General features: G+C 47.8%; 2 protein-coding genes and 1 non-coding gene across 3 annotated transcripts; 1 reads left to right on the top strand and 2 right to left on the bottom strand.

Moving 5' to 3' along the window:
• Positions 1 to 1,278: 1,278 nt before the first annotated feature.
• GAMT (guanidinoacetate N-methyltransferase) lies at positions 1,279 to 12,669 on the top strand. The gene is made up of 6 exons (XM_054979439.1): positions 1,279 to 1,545; positions 4,932 to 5,077; positions 6,035 to 6,098; positions 9,092 to 9,159; positions 10,691 to 10,801; positions 12,192 to 12,669. Exons 1-6 carry the CDS (start codon positions 1,362 to 1,364, stop codon positions 12,327 to 12,329), a joined length of 711 nt encoding a protein of 236 aa, XP_054835414.1. The 5' UTR covers positions 1,279 to 1,361; the 3' UTR covers positions 12,330 to 12,669.
• Positions 12,670 to 12,939: 270 nt separating this feature from the next.
• NDUFS7 (NADH:ubiquinone oxidoreductase core subunit S7) lies at positions 12,940 to 23,729 on the bottom strand. Its single transcript, XM_054980943.1, has 8 exons — positions 23,621 to 23,729; positions 19,609 to 19,645; positions 19,258 to 19,326; positions 18,161 to 18,278; positions 16,653 to 16,832; positions 14,546 to 14,592; positions 13,330 to 13,418; positions 12,940 to 13,135 (listed from the first exon to the last, which is right to left on the bottom strand). The coding sequence occupies exons 1-8, from the start codon at positions 23,634 to 23,636 to the stop codon at positions 13,038 to 13,040; spliced, it is 654 nt and encodes a 217-aa protein (XP_054836918.1). The 5' UTR covers positions 23,637 to 23,729; the 3' UTR covers positions 12,940 to 13,037.
• A 429-nt stretch (positions 23,730 to 24,158) lies between these two features.
• On the bottom strand, positions 24,159 to 24,232 carry TRNAN-GUU (transfer RNA asparagine (anticodon GUU)). Its single transcript has one exon. It is a non-coding gene; the product is annotated as a tRNA-Asn (tRNA).
• Between the last annotated feature and the right edge of the window lie 3,261 nt (positions 24,233 to 27,493).

Below are 27,493 nucleotides of genomic sequence, written 5' to 3'. Positions count from 1 at the left end.
GTTAGCACAAAGTCTACACATGCAGAGTGGTGGCCACGTAATACGGAACCTTTGAAAAAGCAGCACTCTGTATCCCTCACAGGAATATGCGACCTATGTGCTGCATACTCTTCCTATGTACTTTGACTCAGTTTCACAGGCTGGTGATCACATGTATAAAGTGTATGCGACAATAAACCTGTTGCTCTTCAAAGTACCACAAGACTCCTTTTTTGGGTTTGCCACAACAGACTGGCATGATATTTGCCTCTGGAATTAATTATTTGCAGTATGCCAAGGTTTTCATTCCATACTGATTTTGCAGCACGTGATATAGGGCTTCCCTTTGCCATCATGAATCTACTGCCAGTGAAGTAGAGAAGAATGATCTCCGTTGACTCCGTGTCATGCATTATTGAATAAGCGTTCATATTTTAGTGGGTGCCACATTCCTCACCTGTCACAAACCAGACTGCACTGGCCAATATGCCTATTAGAGGTTCAGGAACCAGGGATGAAATCGATTGCTGGGTCTCGAGGGTGCCAGCTCCAACTTCTGAAAGGCTTTGAAGCAATGGCCCAAGCCTCCCGCTGCTGCCGCCCTTCAGAAACAGGTGTTCCAAGATAGACTGCCTTTGAACATGCATTTTCTATTTAGCCACCATGATTGACCTCACACATGAATTTGTCTGCCTTTCAGCACCATCAGTATATGGAAAGGCAATGTTGTGTAGTGATTGGAGTGTTGGACTAGGATCTGGAAGACCCAAGTTCAAATCCTTGTTCTGCCACAGAAGCTCACTGCTGATCTTGTTTTTTCAGTCTAACCTGCCTCACAGGGTTGTTGCGAGGAGATGAGAATGATGTAAGCTGCTTCGGGTCCTTCTTGGGGAGGAAGTGGGATATAAATGATGAAATAAATAAGTACTTCCCATGGCAGTGAGCCCCACAAGTTAATTATGGATTGTGTGAAGAAGCACTACTGCTTTTCAGTGTCTGTGGAGGCTCACAAGTTCTAGTATTATGGGAGACCAAAAATTCCCCCTCCTTCGTCTGCACCTTGCATCATTTCATCAGTCTCCAAATTGCCCACCCCCACCCCCCTGGGCAATTCATAGGTTGTTATGAAGAGATTTAGAAGAAGGGCCTGCCCGGGGGCAGTGGGCCTTCTGCATTGTGAGCCCTCTCCAGCAGATGTCCTCCGATTCCTTCCCCGTTTGCAACTCTCTTTTTAGCACTCAGAATCAGCCCCCACTTCCCCCTCTGATCTGTCCACTCAGCTTTTCCTATTTAAAGTCAGTTCAGAGTCCAGGCAATTCCTTTCCTGATCTCTTTCTCTGTCCTGCTTAAGACATCCTGGTCCCTGCCATACAAAACTAGCGATGACTTCCTCAATGGCTGGGCAGCCCATCTTTCTGGATGGAGAAAACTGCAAGCCTTCATGGAAAGGGGCGACTGCAGGCTACAATCCAACAGACACCCACTTGGAGATCATGGGGAAGCCAGTTATGGAGCGGTGGGAGACCCCTTATATGCATTCCCTTGCCACTGTGGCAGCCTCCAAAGGTAAGATAACTGTATCGGTCCACAGAGAAAATCTAAAAATGAAGTTTGTGCAATTTTTTTAAACGACTATTTAGAAAGTTTGTCTGCTGCCTCTCAAGGGAACCAGCTGGAGGTGGCATACAAAATAAAGCATTATAAAAAACATAAAGAGCATATAAAAGTTATTAATAACCCAGCCAGAGCATAAAAAACATAAAGCATCCAGCAGCTCAAATGAGTCTCAGATAGTTCTCAGGCTGAAAGCTGGCCATAAAAATGGGCGTTAAAAGACAGAAAGACCCAAGCATTAGTACAAGCATTCGAATTTCCTGGGACCTTACATTATACTGGATGTTCAGTGCCGATACAATACCCGCAAAAGAATTTGTGTTGCGGCTGCAGCAAAGTTACCTCTGGAAAGGTCCTTGTTCCTCTGGCTGACCCTCTAAGGAACTGTAGCCGCCACTGAAGGGATCCTCCCAGAATCAGCACCCCTTTGGAAGCATGGCCTCTTTCTGGTTGAGCTCCATAGTCTCCAGCTTTGTGCAGCCCAGGGCTTTTTTTCAGGGGGAATGTGGGGGAACGGAGTTCTGGAACCTCTTGAAAATGGTCACATGGCTGGTGGCCCCGCCCCCTGATCTCCAGACAGAGGGGAGTTTCGATTGCCCTCCGCGCCGCTCAGCGGCGCGGAGGGCAATCGAAACTCCCCTCTGTCTGGAGATCAGGGGGTGGGGCCACCAGCCATGTGACCATTTTCTCTGAGGGCAACCCACTGAGTTCCACCACCTCTTTCCCCAGAAAAAAAGCCCTGGTGCAGCCCATCTGTCAACATGTCGCCTTGTCCACGCTCCTTCTGCACCTCCGAGGGAGAGTAAAGGGGACATGTGTTCAGTGGATCAGTTTTTTTAAAAGGGTAGACTTCTTTTTTATTTCTTAACTGTTCCCATGTTGTTTCAATTTTACTTGAGAAAAGCAAGATACAGTTTTTTAGACAAAATATCTGTTCTGTCTTGGATACTTAGTTGGGGGGGGGGGAGTGGCAAAGCAGTGTATGTGTTATATGCTGTCAAGTTGCCTCCGATCTATCGTGACCCTATGAATGAAAGACCTCCAAAATATCCTATTATGAACAGACATGCTCAGATCCAACAAAATGGAGGACGTGGCTTCTTTTATTGAGTCCAGCCATCTTGTTTTAGGTCTTCCTCTTTTCCTACTGCCTTCCACTTTTCCTAGCAGGGCAAAGCAGAAGCAACCCCTATTTGTTATTGGGATATCTAGAGGGGTGTGGGTGGGTTCTTCTTCTGTTTCAGGACTGAACTGGGGTAGCCACATCAATTATGTTAAAGACTACCCAATTTATTAAAGCATGAGCTTTTGTTGGCTTAGAGTCCCACTTCACTGGATGCATGAATTGAAACCTTTGCCAGCAGAATATATACCCCACAGCGAAAAAACAGACACAAAAGTTATGAACAGTGGTTTGAGATGGACATGCACAGGAGATGCACCACAAGGTTTTTAAGCATAGGCTACATGGCAATCTGACAGTAATGCTGATTCTGTGAACCTAGGCAGATCATGAGGGGGAGGGCAGGAAGGGTTACATCAGTGCTTATTTCTTGTGGCCCGTCTTACATGCCCAGAGTAATGCCGATCGCCACCTTGGGGTCAGGTAGCAATTTTCCCCGGGCCAGTTTGGCTAGGGATCCTGGCAGTGTTTTGCCATCTTCTGGGCATGGAGCAGGGGTCACTGGGGCAGTCGGGGGGGGGGAGTAGTTGTGAATTTCCTTCATTGTGCAGGAGATTGGACTAGATGACCCTAGATACCTTTCCAACCCTTTGATTCTATGATTCACAACAGCTGTATTTGGTGATCACAAGTGTTAAATTAACACTTGTTCTGAGACTAAGAAAGACACCTGTCCATTTAACTTCTTGTTGATACAATCAAACTTCCGGATAAATTTTAATTTAGCATTTTCTCTCTTCGAAGTTCCCTTGTGGTGAATTTCAGGTCAAGCAAAGTGTGTCCCAGCAAACTGCCACAGATTTCTTCTTTGTACAGACATCCCCACCCCCCACTCACTCTGTTCCTGTTCAAAGCAAGCTTTTCTCAGCTGAGCTTTGCTGGAAACCTTCTAACCCACTCCTCAATAGCATTGCAGCTAATAATAGCCGTGCAGTGAACGCTCTCCCGCTTGTGAGCTTGCTTCAGATGGAAAGTTTCCTGCAACAGCTGCAGTCTGCGTAGGATATGAACAGGAGAGAGGAAGAGAGCAAAAAGTCCATCTAATTCAGTATCTCGTTTCCTGCAATGGCCAGTGAGCTCCCTCTGGGAGCTCACAAGCAGACGACAAAGGTAATTTGTCTCTGGGATGAAGGTGCAGATTGTCTCTGCGCTCAGAGGTTTGTTTCTGTTCCGCTATAATCATTTAGTGTCCCCTTCATATCAATGTATATATGAATTCTGAACATGGCCAAATCTGTGACTACTTCAATCCAGAGACTGAGGCTATGTATAGACAAGTGTTTTGCCAGCTTCTGCGCATGGAGCAGGGGGTCACTGGGTGTGTGTGTCTGTGGGGAGGGGTAGTTGAGAACTTCCTGCATTGTGCAGGGGGTTGGACTAGATGACCCTGGAGGTCCCTTCCAAACCTATGATTCTAAGTCATTCTACAAACCTCAAAAAAGCCTAAGTTTTGCAAAAAATGTGAAATCTTTTTTAAAAAAAAGCATAGGGAGGGAAGGAAGGAAAGCTGAAGATGGGCCGTATGAAGGAAGGTTGTTTGATGGGTGGGAAGGAGAGAAGGAAGCAGGAAAAAGGGAGAGGCTATGAGGACTTTCAGGGTAGAGAAAAAAAGAAATAGTGCAGGAGGGTTAAATGAAATGCCCCCCCCCACAAGTTCTTGCTGCCCCCCCACAAGTTCTTGATATAGACACACTTGTGTGTGTCTATATCATCCTTTAAAAAAAAAAAAGCTGCCTAAGGAAATGACCACCACCCTATTTTGTAGCAGTGAGTTCCATAAGCAAATAACTCATTGTGTTTCATCTGTCCTGAATCTACTGTATGTCAGTTTCATTGGGCAACTCCCCCTCTTTCTAGTATAATGACAGAAATTATATTTAATTTTATAAGCCTTCTCATCAGTCCCCTTAGCTGACTTTCTAAACAGTAGAAACCCTAAATGCTTTAGCCTTTCTTCATTGAGGGAAGATGCTCTAACCATTTTGCTTCCTTATTGCAGCCTCCTTTCTGGCAGTACAAATAACGTTTTTCCAAGGTGGGACAATCAGACAGTATTCCATGTTGTGGCTGCACCATAAATCCACATACAGAAATTAACTGGGCTCCCTGGAAAGTCTACAGTTGGCAACTGGCTCTCCTCTCTTTGTGTGTTCAGGGGGCCGTGTGCTGGAGGTGGGGTTCGGCATGGGTATTGCCGCCAGCAAAATCGAACAGTTCAACATTGAGGAGCATTGGATCATTGAGTGCAATGAGGGGGTGTTCCAGCGCCTGCAGGAGTGGGCCAAAACACAGCCACACAAGGTACGAATAAGCACAAGACGGCAAGGAGGGTGCGATTCTGGGTTATGGCCCCAGAGATAGATTGCCAGCCCTGCCCCCCCCCCCATTCCAGATTCTGTTCCCCATCAGTGTACCTAGGAAGCTAACTTCTACTGAGTTAGAGCCTCAGTTCATCAGGTATTGTCTACTCTAACTCCAGGGTCTTAGGCCAAAAGTCTTTCCCAGTACCTTCCCCCAAGATCCTTTATGCCAGTGATTGAATCTGGGACCCTGTGCAGGCAGAGTAGGGGCGTCGTCACTGAGCTATGGGATTCTGCCCCAAACTAGACATTGGGAGCTAACATGGAAACCTTGCAAATATATGTTGGTCCCCTTAGTTCAGTATTGCCTGCTAGGGCTGGCAGCCACCACCCAAGCCTGGCTCATTGCTTGAGATGCCAGGGGTTGATGCTCACACTTTCTGCTTGCATTTTCACTGCAGTGCATTCATTCCAAGAGAAGTGTAGGGGGTGCACTTGCAAACAGGGGCCTTGTTCTGAGTTGCAATGAATTTTCCAAAGCAAACCTCCTAGATCTCTTATCTCCAACACTCTTGCCTTGATAGTTATACCAGTTTAAAGATTGGAAGTGCAGATTTGTTCTTTGATCTCAAGCACTGAGCAGACAACTTTGGTCACTTCCAACCACTTCAAATAACCCAAACAAGTTAAACAGCAACCAAGAGGGTTGCATAAAAGATCCGACCAAGGCTGCAAGCAGCTGTGTTGGCTGAGCTAGAAAAATGCCCAGAGTCATGTTACACTGCTTTTATTCAGACCAATCAGACCAAATCATTGCAGGGTAAAATTTAGCAAGCCTGCTCCCAGTTTGTGACATTTGGATTGAGCTGAACAACGGTACTTTTTGGTTTTGAGAAGATAGAAAAACACAGTTGTAAAGTTTGGTTAAATGTGTACCTGCTCTGCTTTCATCCCCAAGGTCGTTCCCCTGAAGGGGCTGTGGGAAGATGTCGTCCCAACACTGCCCAAAGAACATTTTGATGGTGAGAGATTTTGCTCCACAAAGACGCTCTCCAAAAACCTGTGTTCTGCTGACCACCATTCCAGTGTTTTCTGTGGTTTTTCCTGTCTCCCCCCGCCCCCAGATCCAATTTGTGGTATTCCCCCCCCCCTTTACCTGAAACACAATTGCCACACCAGCCTGTGTTTTCTGGCAAAGTTACTCCCCTGGGCTACTGTCCCTTTCAGTTCTGCTCCTTCCCTCTTTACCTGTTTCCTGGCTCAGTTCGCTTGCAATGAGCATTTCCAGATCAGTGAGTTCTTCTTTCGAGGGAATTCACTGCTGCTTTTCTCTTTGCAGCTGGAACAGCTGTTTATTAATTACTTTTATTATCACAACTGCACAATTGTGATAGAAAATAAAAATTAATGGGTGACTGATGATTAGGTATTTGTTTGTAGGATAATAAAAGTTAATCAGTAGTCACTTTGCCTGCAAAAAGAAAAGCAGTAGTTAAAGCAGTCTTCTTCCCTCCTTGTTTTTTGGAGCAGAAACTTATTTAAGGAGCCAGGAACACAGCCACTGTGAGTGAACAGGGAATAATTGAGCTGAAAAGCAAAAGAAAGGGAGCAAAACTTGAAGAAACAGTTGTAGGGAGAAGGGAGAATCTTTCCTGAATGAGCCTGACATCCAGACAACATACTCATGAAGCATTGCTGGAGTTTTCTTGGGAAATACAGTCCTGAGTTAAATGCCAAGTGGAGCCACAATCTAATCCCACTTGCAGCTGATTGTGGAAAAGGAATAACCAAGCACCGCAAAAAGGTCCTTAGATGGAAGCAACCCTGGTCACAGGCCAGCTATAAATAATCAGTAGAAACCAGGAATTATGCCAATGAAGTATCAGGCTGCACTAGCCAGGGCTGGGCTCAGACACCAACAGTTCTCGAGAAGACAGGCTGCAGTTGGAAGCAATGCTGTGGGAGGGACAAACCCCCTTCCCAAGAAATTAGGTTCACCAAAGCATGGGGGGACATGTAGCCCTTTCTCCCATAGCGGTGTCCTCCCCTAATAGAAGTCATTTGCTTCTATTAGGTAAAAATAAAGCATATACTTGGGGATACAGCCATGGTGGGGGGGGGGGAGTACCAAGGAGCCCAGCATGGGAGGAGTTCAAAACATACCCCCCCCCTCTTTCAAAGAGCCTGCCCATCTTTCAGCCCCACCTGCTACAACTTCAAACCTTTTGCTAGGGGATTAAAGTGTAATAATGGAAGAGTGCAAATTAGCAGTGGGGAGTTTTATTGCTGACTCCCTTACAGTTTCCTGGCTTGCTACAAGCTTTGCTGCTGTGCATGTGTGGGCGGCGGCTCATAAGCCCGAGTAGGATGGCACCAAAGGGGGCCTTCAGGCAATGGGGTGGATCAGGAACTGAAGCAAACCAGGTGCAATGGAAAGGAAGCAAGTTCATTGCTTCTGGAGAATGGTTACATAGCCATAGTCTGAACAGGAGAGAGTCCTGGTGTGACTAAAGCCCGGGGTGGGGGGTGGGGGGTGGGGGGTGGGGGAGGGGTGGAATGAAATAATCAAAGGTTCCTTGTGCCCACAGTGCACTGAAGTGCAGCCTGAAAGATTTGGGCTGCAAATCTTATGCTTATTTATGTGGAGGCCGGCTCTCTAGGGGAGGGAAGGTGGCACGGTCTAGCTAGCCCAGTCTCATCAGGTCTTGGAAGCTAAGCAGGGTTGGTCCTTGGATGGGAGACAACAAAGGCAAACCACCTCTGCTTCTCACATGCCTTGAAAGCCCATTGCTAGGGTCACCGTCAGTCAGTTGTGCCTTGATGGCATTTATTAGGCTCCATAAGACAGCACCCTCCTAATTGTGTTCTGTTTCTTAGTAACCCAGGATCTTCTTGGGGAAATCCTCCTTCAAATTTCCAAGAGGGTATTCCCAGATGTGTGACTCCTTGGCTATTCAGAGGCTAGGGCTTGGCCTCGCCCAAGGTCACAGAGGGGCTAATGAGTCCTTGGCACTTGGAAGGTCCCCACTAGGAACTCAGAGCTGAGCTACAAGAGATGAATTACACGAGGATGCTCACGTGAAGGGAGTCGCAATATTAGCCGGGAAGCCAAGTTTTAAAAGACAGATGGGAAGGCTCTGTCAATTTCACCTCCCCTTCTAGGAGGCAAAGAGGAAATTAACAAACCCTCCCAGCAGGGATCTCCCTGGCTCTGTAGAGAGGGGAAATTGACAAAGCCTTCTGATCCGTATTTTAAAACTCAGCTTCCCGGCTACCATTGCGACTCCCTTCACATGCTCCTCTTCCTGTAATTTGTCTCTTGTAGCTTCACTCTGAGTTCATATGCACATGGGACCTGATTTGGATCAGGAGAAGGGGTTTCACCTCCCCCCCTCCATTTTCTTGACCTGAACAGGTTGCTGTTTGCCATGCCAGAGGATCCACATGTAGTAATGAAGGACCCAAATGTCTCCCCAGTTTCGTGTAGTGGTACTGGTTAAGAGCAGTGGGACTCTAATCTGGAGAACTGGGTTTAATTCCCCACTCCTCCGCTTGAAGCCAGCTGGGTGACCTTGGGTCAGTCACAGCTCTCTCAGACATACTTTGTAAACCGCTCTGAGTGGGCATTGAGTTGTCCTGAAGGGCAGTATATACATTGAATGTTGCTGTTGTTGTTATTAAATGGTGCTCCCTGGAGCCATTTTCAGGTAATGGGAAGGAATAAGACCCTCTCCCACACACTCTGGTCCCAATCCAAATCGGTCCCACATAGGTAGGAACTTGTCCATACACGATGGTTCTCGTTCCAGGCCCAGTCTCAGAATGGTGTGTTGTAAACCTAAGCCCAGAGAAATCTGTACCTCCTGCTTAGCAGCTACAAAGCAGGGACCTAAATTCTCCTTTGTGATTCACGTCAAGGATCTGCTAATGATTGCCAGGTTAGGTTAGCGGCCTTGGGGGCATTGAGCCTTTGCTGGCCAACGCTAAAGTCTATCATTTCTCCTCCTCCCCCCAGGAATCCTCTACGACACCTACCCACTGTCTGAGGACACCTGGCACACACACCAGTTTGGCTTCATCAAGGTGAGACCAGAGTAAAACATTTAGATGTTGTTGGGCAATGTAGCTTCACATAAAAGTATTAATAGTTCCATAACTTCTCTCTCAATGGATTGTCTACATTTCCTCCCAAGGAGCTTAGGGTTGCATATGGTGTGGCCTCCACCGTCTCATCCTCACAACAACCCTGTGAGGTATGTTAGACTGAGAGGGCAATCAGCTTGATGTTATTCTGTAAGCTTTAATGACTGAGTGGGGATTTGAACCCAGGTCTGCCCAGATCTAGTCCTGTACTCTATACCAGTGGTTCTCAACCTTTTTGGTAGAATGACTCTCACAAGTCCAAATTTACTTGGTGTAGTGACCCACTGGGGAAAAAGTGGAATACACAAATCAACAAAATTGCAAAAGCCTGGGATCCATTTTCACAGGTTCCACTTTTGGGTCAGGACCCACAGGTTGGGAGACCCTGTCCCATACTCACTATGCCACACTTCCTCTTCTGTAACATACCATATCAATACACAATTCATAGTAATTCTAGTTCAACAAAGCTTCATCCATGGGCAACTTCAATCCCGAGAGTCGCAGTGCAAGGGGTACAGCTGCCCTTCTGGCTATTTTAGAATGTGGTACAGCCCTCAAGGAGAAGGACTGGCGCAATGTAGCTGTGATCAGCAGGGTGGCGGGTTCCAGCCACCCCTCAGGCACAACCCATTAGGTTGCCTTTGGCAAGACACTCTGCTTCTGCAGTGCAGTACAATGAAACTGACCTGCCCTTGAAAGGCTGATGCATGGATTATCATGAGCATGTGAGCAAAGCTTGGAGATTTCTCAAAATTCAGAGTGGTGGCTAAATAGGATTTCTGCATCAATCAAAATGACTTTTTTTAAAAAAAAACAGCATAACTTCTCATTGGCATGAGCTATGTGAGTAACAAACCTTATAGGAGAATTTTCTCTCTCCTACCTGGAGCATACAGAGCTCTGACAGGAGAACACGGCCATGTTTAATTTCCTGAAACAAAAGCTGCGGGCCAGGTGTCCAAGGGCGATCAGAGATTCGATCCTGGTGACCAGCAAGGGAAGCCTTGCACTTTGTCACATGAAAGAACTGTTCTAAAGAGCTACCAGCATCACAACCTGATCCAAAAGAGTACCAGGGTGTGGTGCCTAGGGTGGGGGCACAGCATCAAGCATGGGCTGCATTAATAATTTGTTATATTAATACCCATGCACACCCCCGTTACTGTTCAGTAAAACTTCCTCCATGAAAGAACAACACTTACTTGACCTTTGTGGAAGAGGAAGTGTAAAAGCCAGGGCTAGATGGCTACTGGTAAACAGTGGCTGGCTAACTAGCTGGGTCAGACTTTGTGGAACCCCCCCCCCCCCGACATGCTTGGAAACTGCACTCTTGAGCTTTCCTCTTTATCCTGGTGAGGAATGAAGCAGCAAGTGAATACATGGCTCCCAACAGAGATCCTTGCAGAGACTTGAGCCCCCACAAAACCGTACTGGTGTCCATTGCCTCACCACTCATGTTTCCACACAGGGTCACGCGTATCACCTGCTCAAACCTGGTGGTGTTCTCACTTACTGCAATCTGACATCTTGGGGTGAGCTGCTCAAGAACAAGTACTCCAGCATCGAGAAGATGTTTCAGGTGAGGCTGAGAGTGGAGGGCCCTCTGAAGGTGCTGAGCTTGTGGCTTTGCAGGCACCACAGTGTGTGAGAGTCAGAAGAGAGAAGAAGGCTGGGGGTACAAAGGAACCAGGCCAGGTGGGGCTCTAGCCTAGCCTGTCAGCATCTCCATGGTACAGACTTCAACTGGTTTAATAGTCATGTCTTCTAAGGTGCACCTGGACCCGGATCTTGCTCTTCTACTGCAGACCAACATGGCTGCCCACCTGACATTGCAGGAACTGTTGTTCCTCTAGAATTCTCTGCAGTGTCACCACATCTTCAAGATGGTTTGCAAGACGGTTGCTTTGGTTTTATAAGTTTATCATACAAACATCTGCTAATATATTCAAAGAGATTTGAGGGGTTTTTAAAATGTGTATTCCAAGCCCTCCACCCTTTTTTATATTCTGAATTTGTATACAAGGAGGACTCTACTGCATAATTTTGACGAATATGTGGAACAGCTATAGCTCACAGTTAGAATTTGAGATGAGCCTGGCTATCTAGTAATTATTTTCTTGGGTTTCATTAAATTTTTTATTTCTCTGAGGGCAACAGAAAACAATGAAAATCTTTAGAAAAATTTCAGTTTCATTTAATGAAAAGATGTATCCATGGAGTCATTGGTGCTGAGTATCCGTCTAAGCAGGGCTTTTTTTCTGGGGAAAGGGGGGTGGAACTCAGTGGGTTGCCCTCGGAGAAAATGGTCACATGGCTGGTGGCTCCACCCCCTGATCTCCAGACAGAGGGGAGTTGAGATTGCCCTCTGCGCCGCTCGGCGGCGCAGAGGGCAATCTCACTCCCCTCTGTCTGGAGATCAGGGGGCGGGGCCACCAGCCATGTGACCATTTTCAAGAGGTTCCGGAACTCCGTTCCACTGCATTCCCGCTGAAAAAAAGCCCTGCTTCTAAGCTAGGGTTGCCAACTTCCCTGGGGCCTCAATCTCAAATTTCAGTGGATCTCCAGGCGGTTTCCCTGGGAAAAAATGGCTGCTTGGGGTTGACACTCTGGCATTGCAATCTGCTGTGCTCTAGCCGCTCCCCAAACGCTGCCCTCCCCAGGCTTCACCCGCAAAATCTCCACCTATTTCTCAAACTGGAGCTGGCAACCCTACTTTTAGCTCTTGTTCTGTATTTGCAGCACGTTGTAGTAGTCCGGATTAGGGCAGATCGATAGTAGTGGTCTCCTCGTATCATCTGCAGTGGCCTTCCAACTTTTTCAGCTAAAATTCTTCCCCCTGCAAATGGTTTAAAAGGCTATTTTGCTGGGTTGGGGGAGTGATGGAAAGCACTATGAAATGTTTACACAGACAGGCTCTTTTATAAACCCTCGCACTATTTGAACTTGCCTTAAGACACTGTCTCTCTTAGGAAACCCAAGTAGTGCACCTGGTGGAGGCTGGCTTCAAGGAGGAGAACATCCACACCACTGTCATGGATCTGGTTCCCCCAGCTGACTGCCGGTACTACTCTTTTCCCAAGATGATCACCCCCACCCTCATCAAATAACATCAACCTGCGCCCCACCCCAGTCGCCTGATTCCACTGAGAAAGGATGGAACGGAAAGCTCCCTTAACCAAAGACCAAACAGAAGAAATTGAATCTCCCTTCAGTGTCTGGAGAAAAAGATATTCAAAGGAGGCCCTGAATGTGGTCTACTGAGACTTGTTGGAGTGAGAGGATTAGTTTCAACTGCCTGTTCTGGCATCATCTGTCTACTAACTGGACTACCACTGCACCTGAGCTACTGGCAGGTGGACTCAAGTTAACCCACCCCATTTGGAGAGTCTAACAAAGTTTTATGAGCACAGTTGTAAAATCCAATGCAGAATACACTCTTTTGACATCCCTGTTTTCTTGTTTTTTTAAAAAAATCAGTTTCTGCAGTGGTAACCTTGAAGGCATTTTTGCTCTATACTTTGAGAAATCTAGGAAGCCATCGAGGGGGGTAGAGACCGAGGGGGGTAGAGGTGTTCTGGCCCCTCCAGTTGGAGGGGGGTGCAGGGCATCAAAGCCTCTCTGCTCAGGGATAGCTCTTGGTATACAACCCCCCCCCCCTGCCCTTTTTATCAAAGTGGTGCAAGGAAAAGGAGAGAAAAAAATGTGGAGTGCCAAATCTATACGCATATATATAAGTTTATTAGGGAAACGTGAAACCAGCTTAAGTGCGTCCAGGGTGCCTGCTTACAGTCCAGTGGCTTCAGACATGCACAAAGCTATTTGCGATACCAGATCTGGAGCCTCTTCTCCTGCTTAATCTTCTTCTGCAGCTGCAGGATCCCATAGAGGAGAGCTTCGGCCGTTGGCGGGCAGCCTGCAAGAGGAGAACCAGAAAGGGAGAGAGGGCGGAGCTAGGAAGTCGCCAGGCCCAGATCCCTGAGCGTGCCGCTTTGGAAAGAGCACACGCTGCCCCAGGTGGCTCCAGCAGGGCTCTGGACTTGTAACGTTGAGTGAGAGTTAAAAGTTGGCCAAGAGCCTGCCCAATGCCTTGGCTTAAAAAAAAATTACCTGGAACATAGATGTCGACAGGCACGATTCGGTCACAACCCCGCACCACAGAGTAAGAGTAATGGTAATAGCCGCCACCATTCGCACAGCTGGAAGGTAGTAAATGTTTTGTTAGGTTGTGCTTAAAAATAGACAAAATAGTAAAGAGTCCAGTAGCACCTTTAAGACTAACCAATTTTATTGTCGCATAAGCTTTCAAGAACCACAGCACTCTTCGTCCGATGATGCATCGGATGAAGAGAGCTGTGGTTCTTGAAAGCTTATGCGACTATAAAGTCTTAAAGGTGCTACTGGACTTTTTACTATTTTGCAACTACAGACTAACACGGCTAACTCCTCTGGATTAAAAATAGACAGTATCCTCTTGCTATTTGAGGTACATGTTGTAGTGTCGTGTGCATGCATGCGCATGTGCATGCACGCGCGCACACACACACACAGTCATAATGCTGCGTTTTTCAGGGACTCCTTGGATTTTGATGGGGAGACCCCTGGAGTCAGTTTCTGGGTGGCCCCCATCCATCTTGCCAATCCTCCCCACAGCACTTCAATGATTCTGGATTGGTGATTCTTAACCATTAAGCTGCAACCAGCCTCCAAGCGTGCAAAATTATCACTGCATTCCCCATAAGTTAAAAAAATCAGGCCATAAAAACAGCAGCCAGGCAAGCCAGCTGTTTCTATGCAGGTACCGGAAGACAGGCCAATCTCAGGCTCATAATGGTCATCAGCCAGCATCATAGTTTTAGGCTAGCATCCTGTTTTCATGTGACACTTTTTAAAGGGCCTGGGAGAGAAATCTTGAACTGGGATTTAATCCTCAGGTTGAGGTAAACAGCATAAAACGGCTCTCCGTCACTAGCTGTTATTGCAGGTGGGGCAAAAGGGCTGCCCAAAATCCACCTCCCCCAAGAGTTCCAAATGCCTTCAACATTTGAAGACCCCCCCTTGGGTGGGACTATATGGCCTTGGACTGGATCCTTCCTAAAAACCCTTCTGGCTAATTCCGGCATAACATTTGCAACCTCAGTTTCTCAAAGACGACGACTCCAAGGGGCACCCATAGGCAGCAACAGGCGACAGGCTAAGGGTTGAGGAAGGCCAATCATCATCATTACAGGGCCAAGCGAAGCTGTATTCTGGGAGGGGCCGGAAGGCACGAGAGTTAAACTCACATCCCCCAATGAGAACAAAATAGGAGAAAGAAATTTTTTACCTCCCCATAGAGACTACGTAACGTGGCTCTGGCATCTGGTCGTAGACCTGCCAAAAGAGAAAGCGTGGGAGCTTTTGTGCTTGGGACCCCCCCTTCTGCCTAGTTACCGACCTTGTCTGTTTTTATCCCACCCTTCCTCTAAACAGCTCACGTTGGCACACAGGGTCCATCTTTTCTCATTTTATTCTCAAAAGGACGTTACAAGGTAAGTTAGGCTGAGAGTGTGTGACCTGCTCAAGGCCACCTAGTGAGTTTCATGGCAGAATTTGAACTTGGGTCTCCCAGATCCTAGTCCAACAGTCTCATCCATAGACCACATCAGTATGTTAGATGCAGTCAGGCTGCGGTCGCTGGGGTGCCCAAAATCTGTGCAGAGGATGGAGAGTTTCCACATTACATTTTCGAATTAGCCCTTCTTTAAACACTGCATTTGATACTTCTTTAAACACTGCATTTGAGACATTTGATATTGCTGTGTGTGTGTGTGTGTGTGTGTGTTTGGTGGTGTGGGGGGAAACAGCATCAAACCATAGCGACTGCATTCTTTGATCAGGAAATACCACTGCAAAGAAAGCAGTTGGTTGTGGCCCTGTTCATTGACCTCTTTACAGCAATTATTGCTGTATTGCTGTATTATCATGTATTGCTGGTAGCCATTTGTGAACATACATAACTGCCTTATCTAAGCAAGACCACTGATCTGCCTAGCTCAGCTCGGCCTGCTCAGACTGGCAGCAGCTTTCCAGGGTCAGTGCAAGCTCCTTCTTGACACCCGCTACCCAGGGCCGGGGGGGGGGGGTAGTCTGCCCCTGGCATTGCCAAAGAGCGGGCGCTGGGCGCAGCTGCCAGCCCCAGGAGTGTGCAGGCAGCAGGTCGGGGGGTGCGCTTGCTGCACGCCCCCTGTCCTACGGGGCAGGCGAAAAGGCAGCACGGGTGGCTGGGAGGCTGCATGTACCATTTGCCTGCCCCGCAGGACGGGGTGCGCAGCAACCTGGCCGCAACCTGTCCTGCAGGGCAGGCAAATGGTGCGGGCAGCCTCCCAGCCACTCATGCTGCCACTGCCAGCTCTGCGGCATGCTTGGACAGCTAGCTTGCCACAGGGCGGCACGTGCCACTCTGCGTGATGACATCACTGAAGTGACATCATCACGCAGCGCCGGCAGCACGCGCAAGTGGCTGGTCTTCGGTTGCCCTGGGCACCAGCAACCGTCAATCTGGCCCTGCAGCTACCTGAGAGCATTTAACTGGCAATGCTAGGACTGAAACCCAGGAATTTTTGAAGGCAAAAAGCTGTTTTGTCTCCAAACTGCAGGCTCTGCATCTTTGTGAAGCCAGAGTGGTGAAAACAGCCCCTTACCTCAACCCACCTTGCCTAGTTGCCTGGAGGGGAATCTTGCCATAGAGGAACAGGCGAGTAGCCTGATAGAGGAGCCTCACCGGCATCTTCTGCTGTAACAGCCAGTGCAGATTTGGGAAGGATGGTATATAGTATAATCCTACCACCCAATCAGGAAATAATCTTAAGGGAGGGATCACCTGGGAAGGTCCACTAGGACCAGCAGAGATTCAGTTCTCCTGTCTGTAACAGTCCCTTCCCTTCCCTCCCCCAAGCATGAATGGGAAGTTTTGCACGCAGGAATGTCCTGCCAGTACCACATCATGGAGTTCCCTGGCTAAGCTCAAGGCCGGCAGGAGGCAAGGGAGCCTGAAGGGCTTCTGGGCAGTGGGAGGGGAGGACTCTGTGATCCCATAGGAAGGAGATGCCAAAAGGGGAAGATGCCAAACAGGAAAGTGAAAATAATAATACTGGCAATTCTGTAGCACTGTGTAGAGTGTTAAAACACTTTATCAGCAATCCTGACAACACTGGTAGGCCAGCACTGTTGGCAAACTGAGGAGGGGCAGAGGGAGCCAAGAAGAGCAGATGGCCAAAGACCCACCCCCAAGTTTATGCAGAAGCAAGATCTGTCGCTCCTAGGCTATGGCTCTGCTGATCCCAAAGACCCAATGGCCCTCCTCCTCCCTCTTCTGGAGGGTCTCCTCTTTGGTCTAGAGTTACCCATGGGAAGACTCTACTCCCTCCCCAGGGGCCAGGCATCACACATACTTTTCGGAGTGCAGGTGCCATCTTGTTGGTCAACGTGCCTGCCACAATCATGACATCAGCTTGCCGTGGACTAGCTCGGAAAACCACCCCAAAGCGGTCCATGTCGTAGCGGGGGGCTGCCATATGCATCATCTCAACGGCGCAGCAGGCCAAGCCGAAAGTCATTGGCCACAAGGACCTCTGCAGCAGAGGGAGGGGGAGAAGTGGTGCTGGAGTCAGGAGTGCCAACAACCCTTTTTGGGAAAGACAATCTCAACCCCCAACCCCTTCCCCCTGGTTTTGCCAGAGCTCATCATGTGGCCACGGGCTAGTTGTTACATTTCGTCCCCAAATTTTAAATTGTCTTGGTCCAATTGTGAGATTTGTAGCCAAAAAGCAAAGAACAAATGAATTCACAAGAGTATAATATAAGAACCCTAAATGTCTTAACACAAATGGTCATTTGTTGCTTAGCATTCAATTCTCAGCAGAGGGCAACCTTCAAGGAACTCACAAGCTGCGGTTTGGATGTCCTGCCTAGGAAAACTGAAGGGTTATTCTTTGCTATCCACAGCCTGCAGTTTGCATTGGGAGACATGTTTTCAATAATCTAATTCTCAAAAAATCAACGAAGGTGGTGAGTATTGCACCATCCAGTGGCAATGAATCCTACAGGTTAATTCATCTGAGAAAACTAGGCAGATAAACCTAATACATCCCGATTCTTCTGTGACGGTGGTGGAAACACTTTTCTTTGGGTCTGAACTGGGAAACTTCAAGGTGCATCTGCTTCTCTAAAGGTATGTCACACCTTGGGGTTCAGCCCTCTCTGACCTGACCACAGACATTACAATGCACCTATCCTGAATTCTTGAGACAGAGTGGGAGTCAGTCTCTAAACAAAAACCATTGTTAACATCTATAATGTGCATAGTCTGTGCATAGTTTGAGTCCAAATCGTGGCTTCACCGAAGCCTCCCGGGCTCTGGTGGATAGTGGGAAGTCACAGAGCCCATTTAGCAATGAGCACAAAGGTGGATATTAGGAAAAACTTTTTCACGGTCAGAGTAGTTCAAAAGTGGACTCAGCTGCCTAGGGAGGTGGTGAGCTCCCCTTCACTGGCAGCTTTCAAGAAGAGGCTGGATGAATACTTGTCAGAGATGCTTTAGGCTGATCCTGCACTGGGCAGGGGGTTGGACTAGATGGTCTGTATGGCCCCTTCCAACTCTATGATTCTATGATAACATTTTTACGGTTGAGGGTAGAATACTCTCTATCATGTAGTGTTCACAAAGCCATGAAAAAAAAGGACAGCTTGGTTTGGGAAAAAAACCTGCCAATTTTCAACCCACTCTTCCCCCTGGATGCAGCCCACATGGAGTTCTGCACGGGCATAAGGTGAGATACTCGGCCAATGAGCACCAGACCTATGTTCCGGCTGAGGTGATGCAGTCTCTCTAGGCTCTTTGCACCTGTGTTAGAAAAGAAAAAGGCCCTCCCCATGGGTTGGGAGAAGAGATCTTACTCACCCGGCGGGCCCAGTTAATCAAGTCATCCAGCTTGGTGACGACATATTCACCTCGGCTGCTGGGGAGGGAGGGCTTCTTCTGAACCACGGCAGTGCTCCTCTGCTGAAGCTGAACAGAACTTGGGAAAAGAGCACAGCCCAGAATAGCGTGAAAACCCAGCCCTGAAACGCTCCCACCTCACTGTCAAAACCATGTCAGATTAACCCCTAGAGAATCCAGATTTCTACAGTTTGGCTCAAGCTTATGTCTGCCAGATTGGAGTCTGTAAGGCGTTGCAGGAGGGGACCATCTCCCTTCTCTAAGCTATCAGGGGCCTGAGCAGGCCCCTGAGAGCATGAGCACAAGCGCGTGCACACACGCACACACTCTTTTCTCCCTTTCACTGATTGTCACAACAGCTCTCAGTACTCCAGGCCTCCTGAAGCAGGCTCAACAGGATTTTCTCCTTCATTTACCAAGTCACATTTTTATGCATACCTGGAGTGTCCCCTGAGATACTTAGGAATACCCCTGCATTAGCTGTAGTTGGCTCTGCTGTGCTGTTTTCACAATTGGCATACAGCACCCCACTTGACTAGCTGATCCAGTGACATACATCACAAATCCCATTGACAAATGTGGCTCGCAGACAAGCCTGTCAGATCCTGCCTCCTTTGTCCAATGTGTGGCTGAATGGGGACCAAATTCCTAAACTGCAGAGCCCACCTGTCGGGCTGTGTGCCTCAAGGAACCTTGGCCAGATCTACTGAAGAACTCCAACACATTGCAGTGGATTCTGGGGCATGTTCCTGGGTGCACACTCCGCTCACATGAGGCCTGGCTCATCACAGGAACTGCTCCGGTGTTTTTCCGGTGTTGAAAGTCACAGCCTGATTGGCTCATTTAGGATCTCAGTAAGCCTTCAAAGGGCTCCGGAACACAACCTGAAAACCACTGTTACAGACAATGGGCCCTCTTCCTCCCCAATGTGCACCATATACAACTATGTGGCTTGGCACAAGTTGCCGGCAGCTTCCCCACAACCAAGGAGTCCAGGCTCTGAAGGTGACTTCCTCCCCCACTCCCCAGTTATGCAAGGCTTGCAAAGCTGAGATTACCTGTCAGCCCCCTCAGCTGCTGGTGTCGGATGGAGAGATCGGGCAGAAGCAGAGGATGCTGGGAGAGGCCTGTTGCGTGGGAGAAGAGCCGAGAGTCAAGGCCTAAAGTGGAGCTCCTGGGAAGCCTTTGGGGGAGAGTGGATTCCTCCCCACTTCCCCCTCCATTGCCCTTGTACCCCCTGCCATGCAAGCAGGAGGCTCCCAGGCCCCAGTGGCTCTTGGTGCCTCTGGAAGCCAAGAACAAGCAGCCCATAGTCTAGTTCTGCCCTTGCCAATCCAAAGCCAGAGTGCAGGGTCACTTGGGGGCTGACTGCACGTGCACACTGTAATGGTTACAAGAGGCTTCCTTACCTCCAAAGGGATATGCCACATGGGACAAAACGAGAAACTGAGGGGGGAAAACACACAAAGTGAAAAAAAAAATCACAGCATGAAAGCAAGATGGGGTGTTCTGAGGAAGTGACCGTATCTTGTTTTTAAAGAGCAGCAATTTTATCTATAGCAATAACAGTGGACCTCCCCCCTCCCCAATACCAGCCCAGGCAAACAGCAGCAGAAGGTGCTGCAAGCCCTCCCCAAATAAAGCTTCCTCACCGCTCCCTTCCATTTCTCAGCCACAGCTGAGAAAGCCTCCTTGATTGGGGGTAAGAAAACAACCGAAGTGCACCCTGGTAACCAGATAACAAGTTCAGCCTGCAAACCGGCCACCTGTGGAAATGTGTCAGCTCTGAAGTGCCTGTCAAAGCTTGGCCGTGTGCCTCAGCACCTGTTCCACAGTCCTGCCTGCAAGGTGCTGGTTTATCTCCATCTCTCATTCCCCCTTCCCGTGACCATTTCCCACCATCTTTCTGACACTGCATTCATGCCCTCCTTTCCTGTCCTACCACCAATAGGTATCTTCTCTTCCAAGCCAACTGACCAAACCCACTCTGACTTCTAGGCAAGAAAAGTGACTTTGTCCTGACCCCAGCACCCCAAACTACGGAGTGACTTGCTCTTTTTTGTGAGACTCTTGTGATTAAAGTCGTACGAGGATTTGGCAGCTAGGTAAGATTACCTATCCGTTCTGTTTTATCCCCCTTTCCCCCAAGGAGTGCAGAACCGCGTACACAGCTCTCCCCTCCATGTGAGGGGAGGTTAAGCAGAGAGAAAGAGAGACTGGCGCAAGGTCACCCAACCAGCTTCCATGGCACACGGGAGATCTGAACCCCCATGATCGGAGAGGGCGGCCACCCAGCTGCACACCCTGCTCAAGGAGAGGGAGAGGAGACGAGCTTCTTCCCAATGCCAACTCAGTGCAAAAGCAGAGGGACCTGTTCCCAAGCAGTGACAACTGCAGACCAGGAGTGATCCAAACAAAACCAGCAGAGTTGTGGTGTGCCTGGTGCCTATTGAGCCTCTTTCTTTCTGCACCCCAAGAAAGATAGCCTCTTATAGTGACCTTAGTCTGTTTAACCAAAACAACACAACAAGGGCATGCCGTAGGGTTTTCTGATGTGGAAATGTCACTCAGGTTGTCACTGTTTACAACCTTGTACACAGAGATGTTTGAGAGATCTCACAAACTCCACCTTTATCTATATGTATAATATCTACTAACTGAGTGGAGCTGTAGCTCACAAAAGCATTTGCTGTAAGGAACTCCTGACAAAGTCCAGTCCAAGAAAGTCTGCTGGAATCCCCATTCATCTTTACATGTAAACCTGTAAAGCTGCCTTACAGCCAAACAGGCCCTTGGTTGAAGTACTGCCTACTCTGACTGTAAGCAGCTGGTTCACTTTTTCACATTAACTACCACCCGGTCCTTTTAGTTGAAGAATGATCCTTGGCCTTTCTGCAAGCAAAATACAATGCTCCACCACAGAGCCGCAGTCTCTTTCTCCCCTAACAGTGCTCACTGTCAATAAACTCGCTAGTAGACTTGGGCATGAATTGAAATACAAACCAAAGTTCGTCATGAACCGGGCTGTTTTTTGGTTCGCAAACCAGTGATTTGTTGGAGCTCATTTCATCAACTGTGATGAATCGCTACGATTTTTAGACCGGTTTGTTTGGTTCACTTTTCAGTTCGTCACAGCTTGGCACCAATCAATCAGTTTCCTAGGCAACGGGGGGGGGGAGGCTTTCTACAGATCTTCTGTTGCCCTGGAAGTGACGTATTCACAAACCAAATTAATTGGTTCACGAACCAGGCAATTTCATGTCAGTTCATGGTTCATGAAACGCGACGAACCATAAACTGCAACACATCGCCATTTTCCTGGTTCGTGCCCATCTCTACCCACTTGCTTTTCCAAGCTTCATGGTTGCCCCAAAAGGTTCACCACAACTGCTTTAAGTGGAGTCAGAGGGCAAATGCACAATACCTCAGCTGTAGTGGCGAGTGTTGGATTAGGATCTGGGAAACCCAACGTCCAATCCCCCCTCTGCCATGGAAGCTCATGGGGTGACCTTGGGCCAGTCACGCACTCTCAGCCTAACCTTCCTCACAGCGTTGTAGGGAAGATGAAAGGAGACCAGTATGAGCAACTTTGTGTCCCTACTGCAAAGAAAGGCAGAGCATAAATGAAGTTAATAATTAAAAAGAGTTTAACTTCTTATTTGTGCCCTGACCTGGATAACCCAGGTGAGCCTGATCTCGTCAGATCTCAGAAGCTAAGCAGGATCAGCCGTGGTTAGTAATTGGATGGGAGACCTCAGAGGAAGACCAGGGTGGCAGAGGGAGGCAATGGCAAACCACCTCAGTCTCTTGCCATGAAAACCCCGCCAGGGGTCACCATGAGTCAGCTATGACTTGAGGGCAGGGGTTCATTTAATTTCAACTTCTTGTTTAGAACACCAATCAGCTGCCCTTCCATCAGCACTGGGATCGCTAACAACAAATGTTAAAAATAGTTCTAGGCAGGTGAGTGTTAGTCTGCAGTAGAACAACAGGATTTGAATCCAGTGGCACCTTTGAGATCAGATTTTCAGACTGTAAGCTTTTGAGAGTCAGAACTCCCTTCTTCAGATACCTAAATATAATTTTTTCACGAGGTTGATAGATTTCCACTTCATGTGGCAGAATGCAGCTGTCCACGAGGACAGTTTTAGGTAGGTAGCAATGTCGGTCTGTAGAAGAATGGCAGGATTGGAGCCTAGTGGCACCTTAGAGACCAACCAGATTTTCAGAGTTTAAGCTTTTTGAGTCAGAGCTCCCTTCTTGATAACTAGAGATTCCAATTCAGATTCCAGTAATGTATGCAGATACTTTCATATATCTGAAGAGGGGAGCTCTGACTCTCAAAAACTCATACCTTGGTCTCTAAGGCACTGGTGGTGGTGGAGAGTGCCCTCAAGTCAGAGTTGACTTATGGTGACCCCTAGTGGGGTTCTCAAGGCAAGAGACTAACAGAGGTGGTTTGCCATTGCCTGCCTCTGTAACCTTTGTCTTCGATGGAGGTCTCCCATCCAATTACTAACCAAGGCTGACCCTGCTTAGCTTCTGAGATCTGACCAGGTCAGGCTCACCTAGACTATCCAGATCTGGGCCTCTAAGGGGTCACTGGATTCAAATCCTGCTGTTAAAAATAGGAAACTGGTTTTAAAGAAAGCCCCATGCACAAAAAAACCCCAAGCCACTAGAAACCTTCATCCCCCAAAGCCCATCTACATTCATGCATAATAGTCTGTGAGGGTGCGAGGTGTGTGTGTGTGTGCCAGCCTTTCCCCTTGCCCGCCTCCCCCTTCCAGGTGGGGGAGATGTAATTTGCTTATGTCATTTATAGTCCGCCTTTCTCACTGATACTCAAAACGGATTACACAGGATGAGATTAGCACTGTCAACCTCAAGGGCATTTCCATAAACAAGACCCTAGGGAGAATAAATGCAAGTTTACAAAGACTAATGTTTGCAAAACATTAGCCAAAAAATCTGGTATTTTATTTTTATTTTCGCAGATTTATACCCCGCCCTCCCTATGAACAGGTTCAGGGAGGCTAAGAACACACATTATACATTAAAACCATATACATCTCTAAAACCATATGAAAGCAATACAGAAAACTGGCGCCATTAAACAATTCAGGCTATAGTAAGATCCAGAGAAGTTAGCCGTGTTAGTCTGTAGTTGCAAAATAGTAAAGAGTCCAGTACATCTTTAAGACTAACCAACTTTATTGTAGCAGAAGCTTTTAGAATCACAACTCTCTTTGTCAGATGCATCTAACGAAGTGAGCAGTGGCTCTCGAAAGCTTATGCTACAATAAAGTTGGTTAGTCTTAAAGGTGCTACTGGACTCTTTACGATTCTGCAGGTTATAATGTATCCAAAAGCCGCGTCTATAGCTCACAGAGTCTGCTTGCGGGGGCCCCTTGCACTCACCGGGCCGCGCCGCCATCCGACCTCCTCGCTGCCCCTCCGGCCTGCCCGCAGCGCACCCTTCAAGCCACCTCTGCTGCTAGGCGACTTCCCAGGCTGACGGTGCGTCGCCTCAGAGCTCCGGGTAGAAAGCAGCCGCCCTCCTCGCGTTCCGAGCAGCGGGAGGCGCGGCGGGCTGCGGCGCCCCCTGGCGACCGGGAGGGGAACCGGCACGAGCTGGGATTTCCTACACCGCACGCGGAAGGAGAAGCCTTTGCTGGCAATGGGGAGAACCGCATTTGCAATCGGGGAGGGTCCCCGCCGCCCTTCTGTAGCGTCTGCGCAGCTTAGGGGCTTTGGGGGACCGTGGCAGATCTGTGCTGGCAGCTTGCAAAGGGTTTCCTGCAAGCGGCCAGAAAAGGGAGGCTCCCTTCCGCACTTAAAGCCATCCTCAGCACACGCCCCTTTCATCTCCGGCATGCTCTTTTACTTGCGTGCAAAGCTCGCGGAAGGGTTTCTTCCGATTGCTTCCCAATAAGAAAAAAGAAAAAAGAACTAGCCTCGTCCCTGGGTGGGCTCGAACCACCAACCTTTCGGTTAACAGCCGAACGCGCTAACCGATTGCGCCACAGAGACCTGACGGACAGAGAGTTTTCTGATGCTCTTCTTGAAAAACATGCGAAGGGGAAAAAACGAAGCCAATCCTCAAAAACTCTGGCCACGATGCTCAAGGTGCTTCGTTCGGCGAAAGGCTCAGCAGACGTCAGGGATGGGGGAGGCTTGCAGGGGGAGCATCCTGAGCAGGCACTCTGCGTGTGCTGAAGGACACTCGTGGGGAGGGAAAAGATCCCGAATGGAGCCACGTTGCCAATCTACTCTTGCCATCTCTGCAGGAGAGCCCCTTCCCCTCCTAGGAAGGGCGAAGGCTTCGGTGGCTTTTTTAAATTGAGAAGGTGGCTAAGGGGGAGACACGAGAGAGAGAGGGCTAAGACATCATGCATTGGCTGGAGCCTGGGGAAAATAGAAAGAGGGGTTTTTTTTAATTTCTCCCTCTGCTCTAATGCTTGAAGTTGATGAGCAATAGATACAAGAGGGGCAAAGGAAGTCCTCCCAAGAGCATTGAGCTCACAGCGGTGCCTGGCGCTGGCTGTAGAAAAAGTTGTACAGCCACCCAGGGGCATAGTAATGCTGCCCAACCTGGGTGGCTGTACAACATTTTCTAATCCTTAAGCAACTTTACAACCTCTCTGCACTGGAGGATGTTATTACAAAGCAGCAATCTGTCTCAGGTGCCAGTGAAAACAAACTCAAGTTTCAGGTTCAAGAGTCCAATATCTGAAGAAGTGAGCTGTGACTCACGAAAGCTCATCCCCTCCCACCAATTCTTTTCGTCTCGTAGGTGCTACTGGACTCTTGCTGTTTTCCACCGCTACAGATAAACACGGCTACTCATCTTGATTTTTCAAGTTCAAGTTAATTCAAGTTTAATAGGCCATACCTTATAAAACATAAATTTAAGAACAGTAAAACAAAAGTTCACCACGTCCACAATGTGGCTTTTGCGGAGGCTACTCAGAAGTCATCTTAATCCTTAACCAGTCCTAGAATTGCTTATGTTCTGTTCCAGCATTTCTTCCACACTGCATTGGATTCTTGTAAACTTGCATTTATTTACCTTATGGCATTGTTTATGGAAATGTCCTTGATATTGACTGTACTAATCTCACACTGTGAGTCTCAGTGAGAAAGGTAGACTATAAATGACTTTAATTAATTAATATCGAACAGCCAGAGATGACCGAGTACTTCAGTAGCTATTTCCTAAGAAATCGCTCTCTGGCTGTTGCATGCTTCGGATACTAGAAAAAAGTTTGAGACAATGAATCAACCACAGCCAAAGGACAGTCACAAAAGTGCTGATCTGCAGGTGTCTTTAACAATGAAAACTAGTAGAAAACAAAACTAGCACAGTTGCAACAACAGGGGACTATGCTTTTGGGTACTATCTGCTGATGTAGAGAAGCTTCTAGTGGATAGTTCAAAGTTGCTAAAGATGTCGTGTTAATTATGTACGCTTTAAATTCAGAAAGGTTTCATCTATGTGTTTAGTTGCTAGTTTTCAAATTTGCAGCTCCCAGATCCTACCGTATCTGTCTTTATTGAATGTCCTAACTGTTGTTCACTTTTGCTCAGTGAATGTCCTTGCTATTGATTCTATTGTATTCACTTGCACTATGTAATCCGCCTTGGATCTCAATGAGAAAGGCAGACTATAAACAAACAATAATAATAATAATCCATGCAATCCCTTTTACTGGTCCAACCCAATGAGCAGAAAACTCCGAGCTAGCTTTTTTGACAGCCACTAGTTGAGCTAGCTTTACTTGTGAAGTTTTACTATTTAGACAATTTCATGGAGGAAGAGAGGGCCACAAGTCCTACACAAGACCTCCACATTCAGAGGCAGAAACCCTCCAAATTGTGTGGGGTGGGGCAGACAGAGAGCAAGGGGGTGCTGTCGGTCCTGTACCTTGCTTGTGGGTCTTCTGGGGAGCTGCTGTTGACACTGTGAGCAAGGGGATGCCAGACTAGATGACCACTTGGTCTAAGGCAGCACAGCCACCATCCCCAAAAGGGGCCAGAGCAGCCAGCTGCATCCAGTATGCACCCTACAGAACAAGTCACACAGTTTCAGGGGCCCTTGGAGGAAACAATGAAAAGACCTACCCATTTCGGGGGTGGGGGTTCATTCTACCCTTGAAACCCACGGACTAGTTCCTCAAACCAGATGAGGGCAAAGATTTGCAGGTGCAACACTGAGATGAGATCATTTTGATTTCTTCAGGACGAGGGAGAGATGTCTATTCTTTGCCCATCAATTCACCTTTAGCTGGAAGTTACTTTTGTTTTGCTGTCCAGGAATATGCACCTAGAATACACCAGATTCTATCCCACTTCTGCTCCTGCACCATCAGATTTTGCTAGCCAGATAGTACTTTATGGAGGGATCTCCATTTCTACGTGTATCTGACAAAAGGAGTTCAGCTCTTGGAAGCTTATACCCAGGAAAATCTCTTTGGTTTTTAAGCCAACCTCTACGCAAAAGAATAAATGGACACAAATCTGACATTAGAAATGGAAACGTCCAAAAACCAGTGGGAGAACACTTCAATCTACCAGGACATTCCATCAAAGACTTAAAGGTCGCTCTAGTTCAACAGAAACCTTTCAAAAACAAAATCCAACGGGAGGCTGCTGAACTGGAATTCATATGCAAATTTGACACTGTCAAGCTGGGACTAAATAGGGACTATGAATGGTTATCACATTATCACAGGTAACAGATTTCCTTTACAGAGGCGGGGTCTGGGGGAGCCCATTGGCGCCTGGCGTGGGCTTTCAGGGACCACAGATCTCTTTGTCAGATGCATCTAGCAAAGAGAGCTGTGGTTATCGAAGGCTCATACTGCATTGGAATTGGATGGTCTAGCTGTTTGGCTGCTACAAACTAACAGGGCAAACTCCTTTGAAGCCAACTGATCCACACACCAAAAGGAGATGTTTACATATACTAGCAAAGGAATGTTTTGGTTTCCCCCCCTAATTGCCTCTTCTCTCTCCTCCCCTTCTTTCCCTCCTCTTCTGTATTTGACCAGTCTCTGTATCATGCATCTGACGAAGAGAACTTGATTCTCGAAAGCTTATGCTACAATAAAATTCGTTAGCCTTAAAGGTGCTACTGGACTCTTTTTGGTTTTTAAGATGTTACTGGACTTGAAACATGATCTGACTCTGTTATGTTAGTTTTACTTAGTCCTATTCCTTTTTTAAAAAAAGTTGCAAGACAGCAGAAATGTAACAGACTATTTTCCTCCAAGACTCCACCCCTAGCATAGA

The sequence above is a fragment of the Eublepharis macularius genome, chromosome 5 (assembly GCF_028583425.1).
Source record: "Eublepharis macularius isolate TG4126 chromosome 5, MPM_Emac_v1.0, whole genome shotgun sequence".
In the NCBI taxonomy this organism is placed as follows: Eukaryota; Metazoa; Chordata; class Lepidosauria; order Squamata; family Eublepharidae; genus Eublepharis; species Eublepharis macularius.
This window is presented reverse-complemented; position numbering and strand designations above follow the sequence as displayed.

Coding starts and splice junctions, on each gene's coding strand:
- GAMT (XM_054979439.1), top strand. CDS start 1,362: ATGACTTCCTCAATGGCTGGGCAGCCCATCTTTCTGGATGGAGAAAAC. Junction 1,546..4,931: donor CACTGTGGCAGCCTCCAAAG/GTAAGATAACTG, acceptor TTGTGTGTTCAG/GGGGCCGTGTGCTGGAGGTG. Junction 6,099..9,091: donor GCCCAAAGAACATTTTGATG/GTGAGAGATTTT, acceptor TCCTCCCCCCAG/GAATCCTCTACGACACCTAC.
- NDUFS7 (XM_054980943.1), bottom strand. Junction 19,327..19,608: donor TGTGGCATATCCCTTTGGAG/GTAAGGAAGCCT, acceptor CCCACGCAACAG/GCCTCTCCCAGCATCCTCTG. Junction 13,419..14,545: donor TACGTAGTCTCTATGGGGAG/GTAAAAAATTTC, acceptor ACTACCTTCCAG/CTGTGCGAATGGTGGCGGCT.